Below are 19,813 nucleotides of genomic sequence, written 5' to 3' on the forward strand. Positions count from 1 at the left end.
TCTCTCTCTGGAGTCAGGCCAGAGCACTCTCCCAAGGCCACTGTGTAAGAGCTGCATAGAACAGTCCCATCAACATCCAAGAGATTTTTTTTTTGTTTTGTTTTTTGGTTGAGACAGGATCTCCTGTAGCCCATGCTGGCCTTGACTTTGTACATGCTAGCATTTTAGGTGCAGGCTACCACTCCTGGTTATTCAAAGTATCCACAGAAGTATGGCTGTTGGTTACCTAATTATAGCCATCAGTTGTATGACCCAGGCCCCACCCTGGATCATAGTGCTGGTTCTTCAGAAAAGCCCAAGTCTTCAGATCCTTTGAAGTTAGCCTTAGGTAAAGATTCTCCTATAATAATGAAAGCTGAGGGCAAAGGCACAGTCAAGTTTTTTAACATGGCCAGGATACCTTTATTCTCATCAGCATTGCACTCACAGACAGCCCTATGGAACTACATCTCACCTGTCCCCTAATGTCCATCCCGGTCCTATGTCCCATGCTCCCTTTAGCCTGCTCTCTACCTGCTTTCCGCCACTCCACAGGAGTCTTTAAAGTGATAATATGCCACAGATGAAAATCAGGGGGCTAAAGAGATGGCTCAGTGGTTAAGAACACATAGTGCAGAGAACTTGAATTCAGTGCCAGAACCCATGTCCAGGGGATCTGACGTCTCTATCCTCTCTGGGTACCTGCACATACATACATATACCACACACAGTTACATACATAGACATGTAATTAAAAATAAAACTCATCCACCTCCCCTCAACTTCTGTGTACTAGAAACATGTATGTCAGTCAGCCCCTAAGACTTTTTTAAACATGCTTTTGATGTAACAAAAAAAGGTCATTTATATGTCTGGCTTTTCATTCACCTCTATGCAATGACCCTACCCAGTGCCACACTTCTCTGAGAATGATTCCTTCCCCCAACCCCCACATATGCCTATAAAGCTCAAGGCTCCATTTTTGTTCTTTATAGTCTGTCTGCCTTGGACATTACTAATTCCAAAGCCTAGTTTCATTTTCCACAAATGTTCAATGACTTCCAGATACACTTAAAAATACTGGATGGGGCTGGGGGCGCTGCTCAGTGGCAGTGTGGGCTGAGCATACATAAGGCCCTGGGTCCAAGCTCACAGACTACAAAGCAACTCGCCCCAACCTGACCTGCAGCCCATCTGTTGCTGCTTCTCATCCTGGCCTGTGTCTTCTCCTGAGCTGCTGAGTACAGGGCAGGAGGGGCAGAGAGAAGGCTATGGGGCTGTTGTCCTTCCTGCCAGCAGGGCTTGAGACAGAGAGAGAGCTCTAGAGCCAGAGTTTAGCCAATCAGAGCTGAAGCAACATCAAATGGCCACAGGAAGGCAGAGAACTTCAGACTGCAAGACAGGCAACTGTGAGCAGGTCCTGCAGCCAATCACCTTGTTTCCCCAGGGAAACCTCCAATCCTCTACTTACACAAGCCTAAATCAGGAAGTGGACAACACGTCTGGATGCAGGTTTTGCCTGAAGAGTTTTCTGTCTGCTGCTAAGTGGTCTGTGAGACAGAGCACTGTATGTGTGACACTGGGGTAGGTGAGGAGCAAGAGCTAACCTGGCTGCTGTCCACAGAAGAGTGCAGCCTCCTTGGGGCGGGCCACTGAGGGGCACCAAGGGCTTGGTCAGACGCCGGGCTAGGTATCCTTAGTAACCAAAGTTATTGATCAAAAGCAATCACTAAACCTGAACAGTGGAGACAAAGCAGCTAACAAAACAATTACGCTCTGTAACTGGGGGAAGATTAAGGTGATGTGTAGAAATAAAGTCAAAACATGCCACAAGCAGAGAAACCACAATCCCTAGCCCCACCACCACCACAGGGCACAGGAGTCTGAAAGGTGAAGTGTTTCCTGACATAAGACAATATTCTCAAGTATTCTCCCATTTATATCAAATCAGTGACTAAATACATCATACAACTGAAACAGCTGCCTTCTAGTTTGGACTTCATGCCAAATTTAACAGTCTCTTCACAGACTCTTTGTACTGAGCGAGGCTCTCCTCGTTCTCCCCCTCATTCTTGAGACGGACAACACACTTCTGGTAATCCTCCACCTCTTCAGTCCCCAGCAGCTCTTCTCTGCTGGGCACCACGCTCCCCTCAGCGGCTCTCATCTGCAGCAGGGTCTGGAGGACACTGCTCTCCGAGGAGCTCTTGGCCCACACAAACTCGTCCATGTCTTCCTCAGTCTTATTTTTTTCCCATTCTTCAGTTTTCTGAAAGAAAAAAAAAAAGTTCAGAACTCTGGAAAATGTTATCCCTCTGCTGGTTGATTTTGAGAGAAAAGGTTACAGTGTGTTCAAGGTCTCCATCTACAGTGTACACTTAAAGCCTACATGGTGCCCAGGCCAGCCTTGAGAAGGGGTTGCTCTGCCTCACAAACCTTACTCAACAGACAAAAAAAACTCTCTTGCAGACAGCTATTCCGAAAGCTACCAGAGGTGTTCCTCACGTAAGCATCTGCCCTGCTTTGTGCCTTGTGAGCACAGACAGAGGGGACAGGCCTGCAGGACCCAAACTGTAACGCAATGTGATCTTAACACTAGACAAGGTGCTATACCGCCATCTGGCCTCCCTACAAAGCTGCAGATGTCCTTGAACTTCTGACCTTCCTGCTTCTGCCTTCCAGGGGTTGGGATAGCAGGTGTTTGATGTCACTGAATCAATACAAGTATTATCTAACATGCTTGTCAAATGACAGGGAAGATAAAGCAGTATGACAGATAAACCAGGAAGTGGGGGCACATCTGAACACCTACGCCCTGGGAGATGAACCTGGAGGCACACACAGTTGCAAACTGGAAATCACAAAAGGGGTGGTGTGTCTGGACACACATGCAGTTGTTGTATGTCATGACTGTTTTGTTGTTATTCTTATCTTCTGTTCTTGTAACAGAAGTGAGTTTTTATTAGTGCTGGTGTTTTATTGCCAATGGAAAGCTGCTTATAAATGGCACCAAGAAGCTACTGTAGTTCAGAGGTAGTTGTACACAGCTTTAATCCTCACACTCAGGAGGTGACACAGGCCAGCCATGGCTACACAGTGAGGCCTTGTCTAAAAACAACAGAAGCTCCTCCCTGCAGACTCTGGATACAAGAGGATACAAAGGCAGTATCATTTTTTTATGAAGTATATCACTTCAGAATGTTCTTTATTTAGGCACAAATACAGAATCCTTACAGAAGCTCCTCCCTGCCTTTTTAAAACAGAAGCAAATCTCATTGTCCCTTCCTTCCTTAGTCTTTCTCTCTGACCTTGAACTTGCAAACCTGTCTCTGGTGCCCAAATGCTGGGACATTAGAGTGTGCTGTCCCACCTCGCTACAACTGCTAAAACAAGATGTAGCAGGGTCACAGCCAGTGCAATAGAAGGTGCACAGCCACACCCCAGTAGGTACAAAGGTTACAGAATCCATAACGACAAGAAAGTGAACTCCTGGCTGTGAGAACACGGAATCTTCCTTAGAACGTTTTCTGATTCTGTACATTATCAAGAATGGAATCTGCGGGCTGGAGAGATGGCTCAGTGGTTAAGAGCACTGACTGCACTTCCAGAGGTCCTGAGTTCAAATCCCAGCAACCACATGGTGGCTCACAACCATCTGTAATGAGATCTGATGCCCTCTTCTGGTGTGTCTGAAGACAGCTACAGTGTATTCACATATAATAAATAAATCTTAAAAAAAAAAAAAAGAATGGAATCTGCTTTATTCAAAGGGACCCTGACACTGAGCTATGAGTCAGGGCTTGCAAGCCAGACCAGAATCTGGAAAGCTACATAGAGAGCTGTCTTGAGTTCTGGGCTACTAACGGGACCAGGCTTCGAACAAGCACAGTGAAATGTCCTATACTCTCACAGAACTGAGGAGACGGATGCACCCTCCCCAGGCTTGCTGGATCGTGAAGCTGTAAGGGCTCCACGTTATCCACTAAACCCCATACTTCTGAAGGAGCACGTAGCCGCCCTTCCCACACGGGAAGCTGCTGAGTCTGGCATGGTCTTGGTTGGGGTAGAATGACATGGCTCCTGCCCCTGGGAGAGGGTTAACTGGCGTGGGCTTTCACGAGTGTCATGGCTGCTGCGGGGTAAGGTGTGTTGTATAATAGTGCACGTATTTTTCACATTCCTCATTTGAGGAATGTCTTCCCTGTTAACATTAATGACTCCATGATAATCAGAGACAGCATGAGTCTGTGAAGCAAAGGTGTAGCTAATATCTCAGCAAAAATGGTAAACACGGAGACAGCCCTTAAGGCTGTGTAAAGGAACTCTAAAAACATGAGTTCAAATATGAATTGTCTAAGGAGCTTCATAGATCTAAAGGAACAGAGCGAGCTGTACAACGAGCCAGCTTGTCAGAAGAATACAAAGACAGGAAGATACAAATGCAGAAATTCCTGAGTTCAGGGTCAGTGGGGACAGAGCAAGTTTAGGCCCAGGTATGGTAGAAATGATAATTTCAGGGTGGAGTCCCACCTCACTAGCTTATCATCTATGCTTAACAGAGACAGGCAGATCTCTGAATTCTTTTGCAATGTTTAAAAAAAAATGTGCTTGCCTCATAGGATAATCAAAAGGGAACCTGGAGTAAATGACTGGATGGATATGTAAAATAAAAGACTGGGCTTATGATCTGCAAAAGATGAGCTATCCAGAGAATTTCTTTAGAATAGCAAGAAAGAACTGCTTGGAGAACTGTCTCAACAGAGAGCTGTCTGGAGATTTCCAGAGAAAGCAGAACAGAATGAAAGCAGACTGGAAAGCTGTCTAGAGTAGAACCCAGGCTGCCATCTCAGACCCATGATTTAACTTCGAGTTGTTTGTTTTTGCTGCTCCCAGACACCCCTTCTCTCAAAACTCCTCTCCAAGCTGAGGCTGGTCCTTGGCAAGTCATCCAAACCTGAAATGCTATGATGAGGAGGACAAGAGACAAACAGAGGTAAACTAAATCAGAAGAACTGCAGCCCAGCCGAGACCATCTCGATCATGATGAAAAGCCCAAGATGCTGCCACATCAGGGGAGAAAGGAAATCCCTTCTGACAGACACCATCAATTGGAGTTGCTATGGGCTTATGGGAAACCCAACTTGAGAGGGTGTGGCAGTTGTGCAGTACAAGCCTGTAATCTCACCTGCTCCAAAGACTATGGATTGTAAGTGAAGGCCAAGACCACGGCAGGCCTGGGCTCACAGACAACTCTTGTCTCAAAAGGATGAGGGTTGGAGAGACAGCTCAGTGGTTAAGAGCAGATACAGCTCTTCTGGACAACATGAGTTTGGGTCTCAGCACCCACATCAAGGAGCTCATGGGTGCCTGGAATAGAGCTCCAGGGAACATGACACCACTTATGTCCACCATGTGCACACACCCAGACACAGACACACTCACGCACAATTAAAGAAGAATAAATCTTTTTTTAAAAAATGAAAAGACAATATTTGGCATGCAATAAACAGAGATGCAAATAGAAGAAAAATGTAGCTAATAATCACAAGACAAACACAGGATAGCCTCAAACTCATGACAATCCACCTGCCTCAGTCTCCTAAGTGCTGGGTTACAGACTCAGCTGGGACATTCAATTCACATTCATTCTGAAGGAAATCCTAGATGTTGTGTCATATAATTGGCAGTAGCTCAGTATTTTTCCTAAACAAAACAAGGGCTATTTTTAAAGTTATAAAGTCAATATCATTATTACTTTGGTCACAGGCCCCGGGGGCAGGAAGACGCCATGCTGAAGCAGCACTCAGGCGCTAGAGCTGAATGTAAGCAGAGACTTGACAATTGTAGATTCCTCTCTCTTGTCATGAACAGGTGGCTAGTCCTGAGAGTTTACAACATTCAGGGCCACACTTTGACCTGTAAGCTGAACAAGGAAGTCAGTCCAGAGAGACAGTGAGCACAGCTGCCTTCAGAGCAGCAGCCAAGGCTCGGACAGCACGGCTGCAGGCTCTGCTCCTACCCACCCAATGTCCGGCACCCTCACCTCTGACTTGCTTGCTTGGGGCCGCCATGGACCTCGGGAGACTTCCAACACTTTGAAGAACAGGTGAGAGGAAGAAAAAGAGAAAAAAGGACAAAACCTGGGCAACAACCTACCTAATGCAAGCGGTTGAGCTGGAAGCAGACACATACACAAGCCCCATCCTACGTCTTTCCAAGAGAACAATTTTGACGTGAGATTTTCTTATTTATATAACTTAATAATGCTGTAAAATTATGTCTTTTAAATATTTTTGTTTAACTTTAATGTTTTTAGAAAATGTTCATGTTCCACCGATGGCCTTTAAAAACAGGATTAGAATAAGAGGCGAGGAGCTGGGAGGTGGCTCAGTAGCTCAGAATATTTGCAAGCGTGAGAACCTGAGTTCAAATTTCTAGCACATGTAAAAGCCAGGCATGACTACTCAATCCTTAGCCCCAGTGTTGAGGGACAGTGGTGGATCCAAGAGCTCACCTCGGCCAGTCAGCCTGTCCAAACAGCAAGCTTCCTGTTCCGTGAAAAGCCATGCTTCAAGGAAGCAGAAGAGAGTAATGGACTAGTACCCCAGACAGTGTCACGCCTGTGTATTCACGGTTGTACACGCCTGTGTGTATTCACGGTTGTACACGCCTGTGTGTATTCACGGTTGTACACGCCTGTGTGTATTCACGGTTGTACACGCCTGTGTGTATTCATGGTTGTACACGCCTGTGTGCACACGCAGGTGCACACGAGAATCTAAGGATAGTACCCAGAGGTGACTTCTGATACAGCACCAGCAGCTTATACTTCATACACATTCTCACAGAAAAGGAGTACCAGAAAGAAAGGGAGAGAGCCAGCTGTAATTCTACCAACACTGGAGAGATGGCTCAGGGTTAAGAGAGCCACTGCTTCAGAGGACCGGAGTTCAATTCCCAGCCTTACATCAATCAATTCCTTTCTCATGGTCTCTATGGGCACCTACACTCACGTACATACTTATACACACATACACATAGACAGACACCCCCACCACACACACACATAAGTACATACATACACAGTCACGCAGAAAGACAGACACTTGCCTCCCTCTCCAGGACTGACCACAACCTCAGAAGTATCAAGTCTCCATTCCGTGTGATCCTGTTCTCCTTCCCAGTTGGTTCCATCATCCATTGACTCAGTCATTCCATCAGCTGCATGAACCAGCTGCTGTGCCAGGCACGGTGCTCTCCCGGAGCCTCAGCCACAGGAGGCAGCAGACCTCAGCTGCAGAAGAGTTCAATCCCACTGGAGAATGGACTCATAAAGGCCCCAACACAGCAGAGCTTAATAGTCAAGGGAAAGACAGCAGGGCAGGGAGGGCAGCCCAGCACGGACTTAGCCAAAGGGCGACCCAGAGAGAGACTCTCCACACCAGGCACTATTTTAAGTTCCAATACTATTAACTCACTGACCTCTCTCACACAGCCCTGTGAGTTACAGCTATTATCTGCTTAACAGACCAGGAAACTCAAGCCCAGAGCAATTAAATAATTTGCCCCAAACCGCAATGGGCTTTGGTGGTGGAACAACATGTTCTAAGGAACACAGAGACCTGTTGAGAAGAATCTCCGAGCAACAGGATAACCTAGTATCCTTCTCCTTTGTAAGTGCACATTGAATACGAAGAACAAGGATCTAGTTAATGCAATGGTCAGCACACTGCAGGCACCGATGCAGTGACTGCTTCCTACACACAGATTTGCCACCTCCTACCACTCGCTGTATTTACAACTCTCTGTGACTAGGGCATGAATCATAGTAATATTCCACTATTTATGATTACAAGGACACTGTTGTCCTACATGAGGAAAAACAGTTTAACCATTAAAAAAAAAAAAAAAAAACCTAGGCTGGCAAGATGGCTCAGTAGGAGAAGGCACTTGGTGCCAAGAGAAGACTGACGACCCAAGTTTGATCCTTGGGACCCATTAGAAGGAAAAACCTGACCCACAGATGTCTTTTGATTTCCACAGGGCACTATGACATGTGTCTCTTTTCCCAAATACACACAAAACAAATATGCAATTCATATAGATATAAACAGTTTATTTGAAAAAATGTCTTAATAAAGTAAAAAAAAAAAAAAATCCTGCCAATTGTGTCAACTGCCAAGGCTAAATTTTAACTGCATATGTTCAGGAGTTCAACTCAATTTGGACCAGTTTTAAAAGCAATTCGCTGAGAGTTGTGTGCCAGATACTGCAGATGCTGGAGTAACAGAGGAGTGAGGGCACTGTCCATGCACACAGTGAGGCAGACGTGTGCACAGGCACTATCATGAATGTAGCAATGTCACTTGAGGAAGGAAGGAGGACGGCAGGAAGCACCCAGGAGTGGTCCCACTCACACACATCTGGAAGGCTGGCCAGCAGGGAAAGACACTGCAAACTCATGATGCACAGGGAGTGCGGTGGCTTCACACTCTGGCTAACGAGGGCACTACCATAAAGGTTACACTACAGAGCCAGACTCTGGGAAAGGCATGGGAAAACCAATGATGAGACCAACCAGGGGGCTACCACAGCAATTCAGGGGAAGGATGAAGGAAGGTCTACATGGGGTGGAGCAGCAGAAATGAGAGGGGAACAGCTCAGCGATTTAATCAGAGCAGGGAGGAGCAGCAGAAATGAGAGGGGAACAGCTCAGCGATTTAATCAGAGCAGGGAGGATGTGGTAGCGCACTAGATTTAGGGAGAAGAGAATGGATCAACTGTCAGGCGTTTTACTTTAGCCCTTGAGGGAACGAGAAGCAGAGCTGAGCAAGTGGCAGAGGAAAGGTCTTCCTGCAGCAGTGCTGCTGCTTCCACGGATGTCTAACTTCCTCTGTGACAAACATCTCCATCCTCCTGCCCACACTTCTGATTATCCTCTCAGCCTTGACACTAGTCAGGCACAAAAACTGTTTTTTAGAAGGCTTCTAATTAGTTCCCTTATCAACAATTATAAGATAATCAATAATCAGAAGTACCACAGAGCCTCTAAATTACCCTACAGATTTATAAGCCGCAGGACTCCACAGTGAGGCCGACATCATGCTGGCCTGCAGCGAGTCAAGGACATAGCTGACTCTTCCATTACTCAGTTCCTAACTTAGGGAGACAGAAAAACAGCAGCACAAGTTGGGTTTTCAGCTCTGATTACTGAATACTCTGAATTAAAGATCATGCTGCTGTGACAGACCAACTGTAGCTACAGTTCAGGATGTGCTCCTCTGCTAATACTCTCTTACGACCTTGGTTACCCAACACAAGTCAAAAATTCTCAGCATAAAAAACCATAAGAGTTGTAATAAGTCAGCGTTTCCTTGCAGATCTTCAGGATTCACAACAACGTAAAAAAGGGTGATCCAGCACTAAAAGCTTTATGCCAAAACAGGAAACAAAACAAACCAACCAGCAAACAGTACTATGAAGCACTTTCAAAGCAAGGACTTGTTCCCTTGCTACTTCCTGGTTTATTTTCTTTGTTAGCCCAAAGGGCTCATTGGGAACAATGGGGTTGACAGTAGGAGGGAGGAGGAGAGGGAGAGAGGGAGAGGAACTGGATGGTGAGACCACTTATCTACTGATTGGAAGATATTGATGGTGAGCCCTAGGAGATGAAGTCACAGCTGAGTCCCAGGCTGGGCAGGCCCAGCATCAGACCTGGCTCTGCTCTGGGCAGGAGAGAAAATGAAGGCACCAGAAGAACAGATGTTCAATAGAAACCATGAAAGCACCCAGCTGGCTAGTGCTTTTGCCACAGAATCAACTTCTTATTGGATACCCACTCCAAGTCAAGGGTTATGCTGGGGCTAAAGTGATCCGCAGGTCTGCAGGGAGAGTCTCCAGCCTTGAGCCTGCTGGACGGGTGCAGAGACCGCCAGTGACCGCAGTCCCGCAGCTGTCCTTCGGCTTGCATGCCCCTGCTATTTCCACAGACTTCACTTTCATCAAGAGCATTTACAGGAGGATCCCCTTTAACATGAACTCTCTTTGTAAGTAAAATGATCCAGCCTAGCGTAGAGCTGGGGTTGTAGCTCAGCAAGCACAGGGTCTGGGCTGGCTCCCTAACACCTCACACAAATACCAACTTAGCAATGCCATTGTTTTCAAAGGCAGGCAGGCAGGGTTTTGGCAGTCAGGTCACATGCTTTAGGCCTGACAGAATGCTGTCAAGTTAAATGTATAGGCTATACACAGGAATTTGCAATAAAAGTACTTGAAATTTTAAGAAAAAAAATCTCACTTTAGTATTTTTAACAAAAAATAATGGACAATTACTAAAAGTCTATTATTTAATAGATATTCCAAAAATTTTTCTCTGTTCCATCCAAAATCTTAGAAAACCTAGTGTCAGCCTAGATAGGCTTACATATGGCTTTCAATGCTTAAAACAATGACCCATGTAGGAAGTCACAGAACCCAGGTGTGATGGTTTGTATAGCCTTGGCTCAAGGAGTAGCACTATTAGGAGGTGTGGCCTCGTTGACCAGGTGTCTCACTGTGGGCGTGGGCTTTTAAGACCCTCATCCTAGCTGCCTGGAAGTCAGTCTCCTAGCAGCCTTCAGAACAAGAGGTGGAACTCTCAGCTCCTCCAGCCAGCCTCATGTCTACCTGGATGCTCTCATGCTCTTGCCTTGATGACAATAGACTGAATCTCTGAACTTGTACGACAGTCCCAATGAAATGTCATCCTTGTAAGAGTTGCCTTGGTCATGGTTTCTGTTCACAGCAATAAAACCCAAACTAAGTCACCAGGTCAGCCTGGCTGCCCACGCTGAAGGCTGATTCACAGCACAAGCTGAAACACTAACCCAGAGTTTAGCATGTCTGAGGACGCTAGCACATATTTGTCTCTTATTACTGTCAGCACTCAAAGAATGTTCTTGGAAGCACTGGCCTCCCGTTCAGCCTGCTTTGTGCAATGACTGACACAGCTGCAGCTAACTTGTTTTGACTACTACACAAAAACACCCTTACATGAAGGTTTAGGTGACCACTTTTCTAGAAGCAAACTCCATAGAAATGCTAAAAAGCCAAGGAACATTCATGTGTGAGCACTAAGTGTTCAGAGACCAGGCTACTGGAAATAAAGCAGTGATGGGGCAGGGCTCTAAAAGCTGGTCAGACACCAGGTGGTAACTAACACCAGTTTCAAGTTTAAATTCCAAGCTGGTGAAGGAAAAAGGAATTCAGTTTAATGAAGCTCAGCACTGGTCTAGCAGCCCTGGTCTAGCAGTCCTGGTCTAGCAGTCCTGGTCTAGCAGTCCTGGTCCGGCAGTCCTGGTCGAACAGCCCTGGTCTAGCAGTCCTGGTCGAGCAGCCCTGGCCTAGCAGCCCTGGTCTAGCAGTCCTGGTCGAGCAGCCCTGCAAAGCTCCACGGCTCATCTGCATCTCAGTGTCCTCACTGATGGAGTTTGTTCAGGAAGGGCTGAGAGCCGATTTTAATACAGGAATTCTTTAATTACTGCTGTTTAAGACAGTAACACAAGGCTACTTACTCTGGTATCAGGGAAATAGTATGGAAGATGGAAGACTTTTTCATGAATCCAGAATACCAGGCTTGCTGGATTCTATGTCACAGAACCACAGAACGGCTCTGGTGAGTCAACTCTCACTCAGTGTATTTGTGCCTGTCTCTTCCTTTGGGGGTATTCACTTTCTGGGCAGCTGGCAAAATAACTGAATAATGACTCTGAACTGGCTGGATTTTATTGCTTGTTATTAACTCTTTTGACAGTAGCTATGGACCTGTAGCTAACTCAAGCATGTTCTTGGTTCAAAGCCAACGACAGCTCTCGGTCAATTGACAGGAAAGAGATTAACTGCTGCCATGATGCCATCTCTAAACCCAGGATACAAACACACACAGATGTGTGGGGCTGTGGAAATCCTGGGGTGTTTGGCCACGCCCCCAGAACCCAGAGACCTGACGCGAGGTCTCCATGTAACATGCAGTGGGTCACGTAAGGCCCAGGTAGAGGGCAGGGGAACAGGTTTCTGCCTCAAGATTTACATATTACCTAAAGGCCCTGGCCCCGCCCCAATATAAGAAAACCCCTTCTGCAATTTTGTGAGAGAGCGTCCACCATTCAGATTCATCACCATGTCAACAAATCTACATGTCTTCAACTCCACGTGTCTCTTGAAATTCTGGACTCTTTGTGTAAGTGGAAAACTGGCGGGGGCTGGGGGGGGGCTTCTTGTACTCTGCTTCAGTGGCCTGCGGAGCTCTCTCTCTACAGCGGCAGCCCGTGTACCTTCGAGGGCTGCCCCGTCTCTGCTCTAGGGACTCTCTCTTCCCCTGCGCCACTGCTCCCGGAACTCTGTGGCCGCTGGCAGCATGTGGGCAGCTCAAGTCCCATCGCGGGCGAGACCGAACCATCAGCAGGGAGTGCTGGGAGTCCCGAGTCCTGCTGGCTAAGCCGCGGTTCCTGGGACGCCTCGGCCTCTGCACCACGACCCTGACCTCGCCCACGACCCTGACCTCGCGCCCGCGACCCACGCGAGTTTTGAGCCACACAGATGAGTCGTGGCACTGAGAAGCTTCAAAAAGAAAGGACTGGAGACTGTGTTTTGCTATTTACTAATCTTGAAATAAAGCTTTATGTTCCTCTCACTTGACACTCATGTGTTAAACCTGATCATGTTAGTAACAGTAAGAATGCCACAGTCTGGAAACAGCTGCATGTGCTCACCCATCAGTCCATGGGGGCTGCCACAATACACGGGGAGAAGCTTCTCCTCTGGGCTCCACTAAGGGTCCAACGCAGAACCATGCCCACTGAGAAGCTAGCCTCTCTCTGCATGACTCCATTAGAAAGCACTTGTACTGTGACTATCATGATGGCTTTTCACCATTGCTTCCATTGCTGTATCTAGGAGTGGAGCACGGTGCACAGGCCTCCAATGCCAGCACTGGGGAGCCTGAGGCAGGAACACTGAGATAGGCCAAATGACCCACCTCACCATCTACACACACATTTCATACATACCTGAAGTACATCACATACGTCCTTGCCACACATTGCACTTTGAAAGGTTAGCCTCGTCCACATACACACTTACCCAAGATTCGTGGTACAGGACTGTGAGGAGATACACTGCATAGTCATAGTTCTGCCGCTTCAAAGGGCATCTATAAGGAGAAAAGGACAAAGTCTCAGCATACAGATAATTCACAAGACATGCTAAAGATATTAGGTGACATTCTCTGTCCTGTGCTATACAGGATATTCTGGGTTTGGTGGCACATCTGGGAGGCAGAGGGAGCTTGATCTCTGTGAGTTTGAGGCTCTCCTGGTCTACATACCTCTGACATAGCCTGAGTTCCAGGCTAGTCAGGACAATATAATATGACCCTGTCTTAAAGAGAAAGAAAGAGGGGGAGGGGCAGAGAGACAGACAGACAGTGAGAGTATTATTCCTACCTTTCCTCTCATCACTAATCAGGTTATTTGTGTACTACCCTTTAAGCTACTTTAAACATGACGATGTCCAAGCCAAGTTCTCGTAACCATCTCAGTGATCAGAGTCAAGTGAATGGCACAAAACTATCTAATGAGTCCATTTAAAAAGCAGGGCAAATGAGGCTGGAGGGAGGCTCAGCCGGTAAGAGCTGGTAGCTCATGAAGAGGACCTGGGTTCAGGTCCCAGCACCCAGATGGTGGTTCACAAAACCATCGGTAACTTTAGCTCCAGGGGACCTGATTTCCTCTTCTGACCTCCAGGATACTGCATGCTAATGGTACATACATACACATACATGCAAGCAAAACATTCATATACATAAAATAGAAATAAATATTTTTTTCTAAAAAGCAGATGTTGATTCTTCCAGAAATGAGCTGCACTGTATGTCCGCTGTGGCTATCTTCAAATGGAAGTAACATCCCGATATTAAGTAAAACTTCATATGAGAATGGCATGTGATACATTTTGGGTAATAAAATAAAATTGAAAAAAGTAACAACTGCCTCAATCTCTTTAAATATAAAATAAGAGCATCCTGTGGCTTATTAAAAAGTCCTTTAAGTAGTTCCTAGCATAAGCCATATAACTAGATAAATGACAGGTACTATCTCTCAGCTATAGAAAAAGCAGCAAGATCAGGTGGTGGGCATACACATACATGCATGCCCATGAAAGCACAGAAGCTCACACAGAGAGGCACGCCCACACACGCACACGCACGCACACACGCACGCACGCATATGCAGGCATACAAACAGCCCGCATGGCTGCACCCACCTGTCTGTTGTGATAGTGAGCACATCAGTGGTCGTGCAGTACCGCTCTCCTACAAGCTTAATAAGCTTTTTCTTTGCATGCTTGTCTAAATTCAAACTGGAAAGTTTAACCTTAAAAATACAAGAAAAATTATGTAAAAAAAAAAATCACATAATTTGCTTTATGAAGAAAAGTATCACTGTTATTTAAATCAACATTAAATCACAAAGACAAAACTTCCCAAACTTCTCTGTATAGAGTTAGCAGTCAGAAAAGCACAAGTCCAGTCTCACCCTTGGAAAGTGGGAAAGCAAAGCGAAGAGAGTTCAAAGTGCTAGTACAGCACCGTGCTGCAGACCCACAGCAAGCAGCTGACAAGCACTGAGAGAGAGGACAGACCCACTCGCTGTCAGTACAGCTGGACAACAGAAGTGAGAGTCTAACAGACCAAACCCTCCCAACCTCGCCTCCATGAGAGCAGGCTAGCGTATCACTCCAGCTGTTCAAGGGCTTAAGGGACGCCCTAACCTGTGAAAGCTCTTGGAGGCTGAATATCACACGGGGAAGAACAGCTGCGGTAACTCAGCATGGCATCCCTCAGAAGCTAGCATTAGCCCCACAGGCTGCTAACTTCGAAGTACTGGCCACCACGCCCAGGGATCAGAGCTTGATCAACAGACTTCACAGAAAACAGACTCCCACAAGTTGCCCCTGACTACCACACAAGGGCATGGGCATACACACACACACACACACACACACACACACACACACACGCACACACATGAATGCAATTTTTTAAAGGATGTAGAGCCTAGAAAAAAGTTGTCATTCTCCCTCCCTCCCTCACACCCACCCTGGGGATTAAACTGCAGTCTGGCACACACTAGCTATATTCTCTGCCACTTCTACATCCCATGCTCAGAATCTTTCTTTAAAGGTGATTCTGTAGCTCAGTAGTACAGTGTTTATCTAGCACATGTGCAAGACGTTGGGTACAATCCCCAGCACTGTGAAAGAGGTTAAAGGTTATTTTTATTTCTACTAGATATATTTAGGATACCTCAAGTTTAACTAGGTTCTTTCTATTTGTGGTGAGACAGAGCCTAGGTACATGGTACTTGTGAAGCTGCCCAGAACAGCTTCAAACTTGAGATTCTCATACCCTAGCCTCCTCGATACTAGGATCAGACAGGCCTGTGCCACCAAGCCCATCTCTAAATTGGATTTCTTACAGTGAATTTCTCAGAGCATTTTGGAGTTATAAGATGCAGTGGTGGAACATGAATGGTTCTCTCATGTACATGGCTCTCAGTTCTACTTTTCATGGAATTAAATCTTTAAGACATGCACTGGGCAATACTGGAGTGAACAAGAACTCTTTAGTTTGCAGAGAATTATGTCAAGGGTTAAGATATTAACTGGACACAGATAGATTTGACACTTGAATATAGTTCAATAAAATACTATCACCCTGTTTTTTGATTACTACAATGAAACATCTAAAGTTGAATAACGTTATTTACTCATCTACAGTTCTGGGGTGAAAGGGCAATGTCACTGTCCTACAAGATGGAGCCATCACACGTCAGGAAGCCCAGAGCAGCTCGGGCTTAGGTTTACCTTGGCACAGTCTGCTCTCTAAGGAACTAACTCAGGTCTCACAAGAGCTAGTGTCTTCCCTTCCCAGGTGGGCATTCCACAACCTAAGAACTCTCACAGGCCCCAAATCATCATTGCCACACAGAGGACCCATCTCCCAGAAACAAGCCTTCAGGGACAGGCAGAGCCATAGCCATAGCATAGCAAGCATCGCTCTGTTCTCTGGAGAGCGTCAGCTGTAAGGCAGAGCTGAGACCTCATGATGAAGGAAAGGCTGAATGGAGTCTAGGACCCCGCTGGCCCTGCCCCTCGCTCACCACACCATGGCACAGTGGCTCTCTTCACTCACACATTTCATCACTGAATTACAAACCTCTGAGGTGAGAACAATGTCTACTCTGTTCTTGGCAACCGTGTAGCACTTGAAAAGATTCAGTACTTGGTAAATTAATATATGAAGTTCAAAAAGAAAGGAATGGGGTCATGGTGGTACATGCCTATCACCTCAGCATTTAGGGGGACCCCAGATTCAAGGACACAGTAAGGCTATCTCAGAAAACAACTCAAATCACACTTGTACTCTGCAGGCAACGAGAATCTTCTGTCTTCTGGGCAGAGTGTGCTTCAACAAACAGGCCATGAGCTTCACAGATAAGCCGCCCATTCTATGGTAAGTTTCATTGATGACGATATGGAGAAATAGTTTATGAAAATAGCAAACTGTACTACTTTATAACAATGCAAACATATGCATATGTGTCTATGGATAGTGACAACACAGAAAAATGAGTACCTTTTATACTAGGGTGATGAGAATATACTGATTTTTCTTTTTTAAACATCTATGAAATCCTATCATTAAACAGTGACATTAAATTAAACAGTAAATTCCAATTTTTATGCCAATGTTCAAAGAGTGGCAACAGTGTTGATTATTCTTCAACAACTGTTTTAAAACTCATGTTCACATCAGTATCTTACATAGAGAGACTTTAGCCAGACACTCTGCATCTCTTCAGTGTCTGCATGGCACACTCTCGCCACCGGCCAGCCTGTAAAGGCTACAAACCCCTCATCCTTAAGCTGGACCAACAAACACTCTGACTTCAAGGCCAAGTGCCATCAGTCTCTCTTCCAAGATACATGTTCACACAGCTGCCACTTGTGATCACAGGGGACTGTGGTAAAGTGAAATACTAACAAGAACCACATAACACTGAGGAACGGCCAAGTGCATGAGCGTGTCCCCTAAATGCACACAAGTGAGACAGGACTCTGCCACCACACACAAGAGCTGAGCGAGGCTTCTAGGTCAGCCGCTTGCTCTGTAACCTCAGGTCACTGCTACAACATGTAAGAGCTGAGCAAGCCTTCTAGGTCTGCCGCTTGCTGTGACCTCAGGTCACTTATCTCCTGGCCAGACTCAGCTCTCAGGACAAGTTCATTCACAGGTGTTTTGCAGGAATACATAAGATTAACATAAGGAAGCACCTTTAAAAGTAAAGTTCTAGACAAATAGAAAGTGTCTTTAATTCTTAACTACTTTCTGACTATTGAGAAAAACATAATACCTATTTCACTCTTTAGAATTATAATCTGGAAGGGGGCTAAGGAGGTGGCTACGTTCAGATCCCCAGCACCCACATAAATGTCAGAGGACTGCCTGTGATTCCAGCTCAGGCAGAGACAGGGGATCCCTTGAGCAAGCTGGCTAGCTAGACTGTGGGATCAAATGAAAGGCCCTGCCTTAATGAATAAGGGCGAGAGTAATCCAGGATAATTCCCAGTGCAATCATACGGTCTCCATACACACTAACAAAGACATGCACCCACACAAACAGGGGTCCATAAACACACATACTATATATATATATATGTGTATGTATATATGTATATGCATACACACAGACAAAAAGCATATTCATATGCACATAACAGACACAGAGAAACAAGCATACATATGTGTCCACATGCCACACACATAAAAAAAAAAATGTGATCCTCTGAATAAGACTGCTGTGGTTTGGACTGCAGCATCCCCACAAGCTCATGTGTTTGAACACTTTGTCCCCAGGTGGTGACACTTTTGGGACATTTCAGAACCTTTGGAAAGTAGGGTCTGGCTGGAGGAATTTGGGTGCAGGGAGAAGGGCCTCTAAGGTTATAGCCTGGCTCCATTTCCAGGCCAAGCTCTCTGCTTGCAGATCCAGAGATGAGAGCAAGCCGCCCCCACGCTCCTGCCACCTTGGATAGGGGCTCTCCTGCCACCATCATTTCCCTACCGTGAAACTCCCCGTGGAGATACATCTGCCCTAAGCTGCTTATGTAAGGGACTTGATCTCCACAGTGAGAACAGTCATGACTACACTAGTGATGGTCACCTTCACCACACTGTTTTAGTTTAATCCCTAGAATTCATGTAAAGGTGGAAGGAGAGAACCAACCCCACAAAACTAACAAGTGTTTTTTAATAATTGTTAGAAATATTTATTCCTATTAAATACAACAGTCACAAGCACACAGACTATGATGATACTCCCATTAAATATAGGAGGCTGCACAAGCAGTAGAACTGTACTTGTTTTATACTCACATACAAATGCACTTAAACTGTACCTAAGGACTTGGTGTCTAAAATGCTCTTACCCGTAACGTTACTGTTCGAGCTCTGGGGTTTCGAACAGATGGTCCCGACGACACATAATCCGCTGTATCAATCTCAACTGGAAAATGCTTCTCACATTTCTCATCACTGTCGAGTGCAGCTGGCCACTCAGTGCAGAAATCTGAGAACACAAAGTCATCTCACTACAGCTTTGTAAGTGATTCCCACTGTAACTGGCTGGCAGACAGGGCAGTCGTTGGAGCACTGGAGTCACAGAGGTGCGGGCGCAGGCTATGCTCTGTATTAACACCCATGCTGCTACTCTTCACCCCTGTTCCTCTGTGTCCATCCTAATCATGAAGTTTGATTAAAGGAAAGACCCTAGAAGGTTCTGTTTGGTGGGGAGCAGAGATGACGGGGGCTGGAGTAGAGCCGGGGAAGCTTACCATTCCATGGCCCAGCCCCTAGCACTGAAATTAACTCTACTGCCTTGATGGACATGTCTGGCTCTGTAGATAGCTGCTGTTTTAACTCCCCCTTCCCAACAAAAGGCTCACAGCTCTGTGCCCAGAGGTTACTGCTTGTGAAGAGCAAGTACTGCTGACTCAGCCCCAAATCAACATCACTACACAAGAAAGGAACTGAAGTCCTCGAAGGAGCTGAAGTCTTCCAGTGTCTGGAAGACACTGATATACATCATCACAAGTGGGCCCCAGCACTAGCACCCACTCTTCTGCATAACCCCAATGAGCCAGTGGGGCAATGGAAAACAGACTGTCCTCATCAAGGAAGACAGCCCAGAAAGAAGGCAGTTCTGGGCTGAGACTAGACCACAGCAATTTTCCAAGCACTGTGGACAGGGCTCTCTCACCCCCGCGCAGAGGTACAAACTCAGCTCCCATTTGCTGATGGGGTAATTGGCGGCTTCCCAGTTATTAGTACGTGATTTCACACTGCCTTATCCCCACAAGGTTAGGATGGAAAGGGATTTGAACTGAGGATAAAGGTCTCTCTCATGGTGGTCTCTTCTTATTTCCTAAAGAGCCTCACTCTAAGAACAAGTGCAAGTTATCGGTTCCTTGGGTTATAACATCAGACCTCAGAGACCCAGGCTTCCTCTCTAAGGCACGCTGTGAGAGAGGCTGTCATCATGGTGGACAGATAACCTAGGGGACACTGAGAGGTCCTTCGCCTGTGACTTTTCTCCAAGTTAACAATTTCCTTTGCTTATCTTCCTTTAGGCTTGATCAGGTTCAATAAAATGTCACTGAGTTATAAAGGTTCTCTGACATCATTGACTTGTGTGGAGGCAGCAGGGGCCATGAATTCAAGGCCACCCTGGGCTAC

The 19,813-nt window shown here is 46.1% G+C and overlaps 1 protein-coding gene across 1 annotated transcript in view; it reads right to left on the bottom strand.

The window, feature by feature from the left end:
* Positions 1 to 373: 373 nt before the first annotated feature.
* Mrps35 (mitochondrial ribosomal protein S35) overlaps positions 374 to 19,813 on the bottom strand; it is a 32,134-nt gene continuing 12,694 nt past the window's right edge. Inside the window, exons 5-8 of the mRNA XM_028757553.1 lie at positions 18,508 to 18,647; positions 14,281 to 14,390; positions 13,099 to 13,168; positions 374 to 2,248 (exon numbers count right to left, since the gene is read on the bottom strand). Coding sequence (XP_028613386.1) covers positions 1,979 to 2,248; positions 13,099 to 13,168; positions 14,281 to 14,390; positions 18,508 to 18,647 — 590 coding nt within the window. The 3' untranslated portion in view covers positions 374 to 1,978. The remainder of the gene's footprint in view (positions 2,249 to 13,098; positions 13,169 to 14,280; positions 14,391 to 18,507; positions 18,648 to 19,813) is intronic.

This window comes from Grammomys surdaster, unplaced genomic scaffold (assembly GCF_004785775.1).
Source record: "Grammomys surdaster isolate TR1022 unplaced genomic scaffold, NIH_TR_1.0 126176, whole genome shotgun sequence".
NCBI lineage: Eukaryota > Metazoa > Chordata > Mammalia > Rodentia > Muridae > Grammomys > Grammomys surdaster.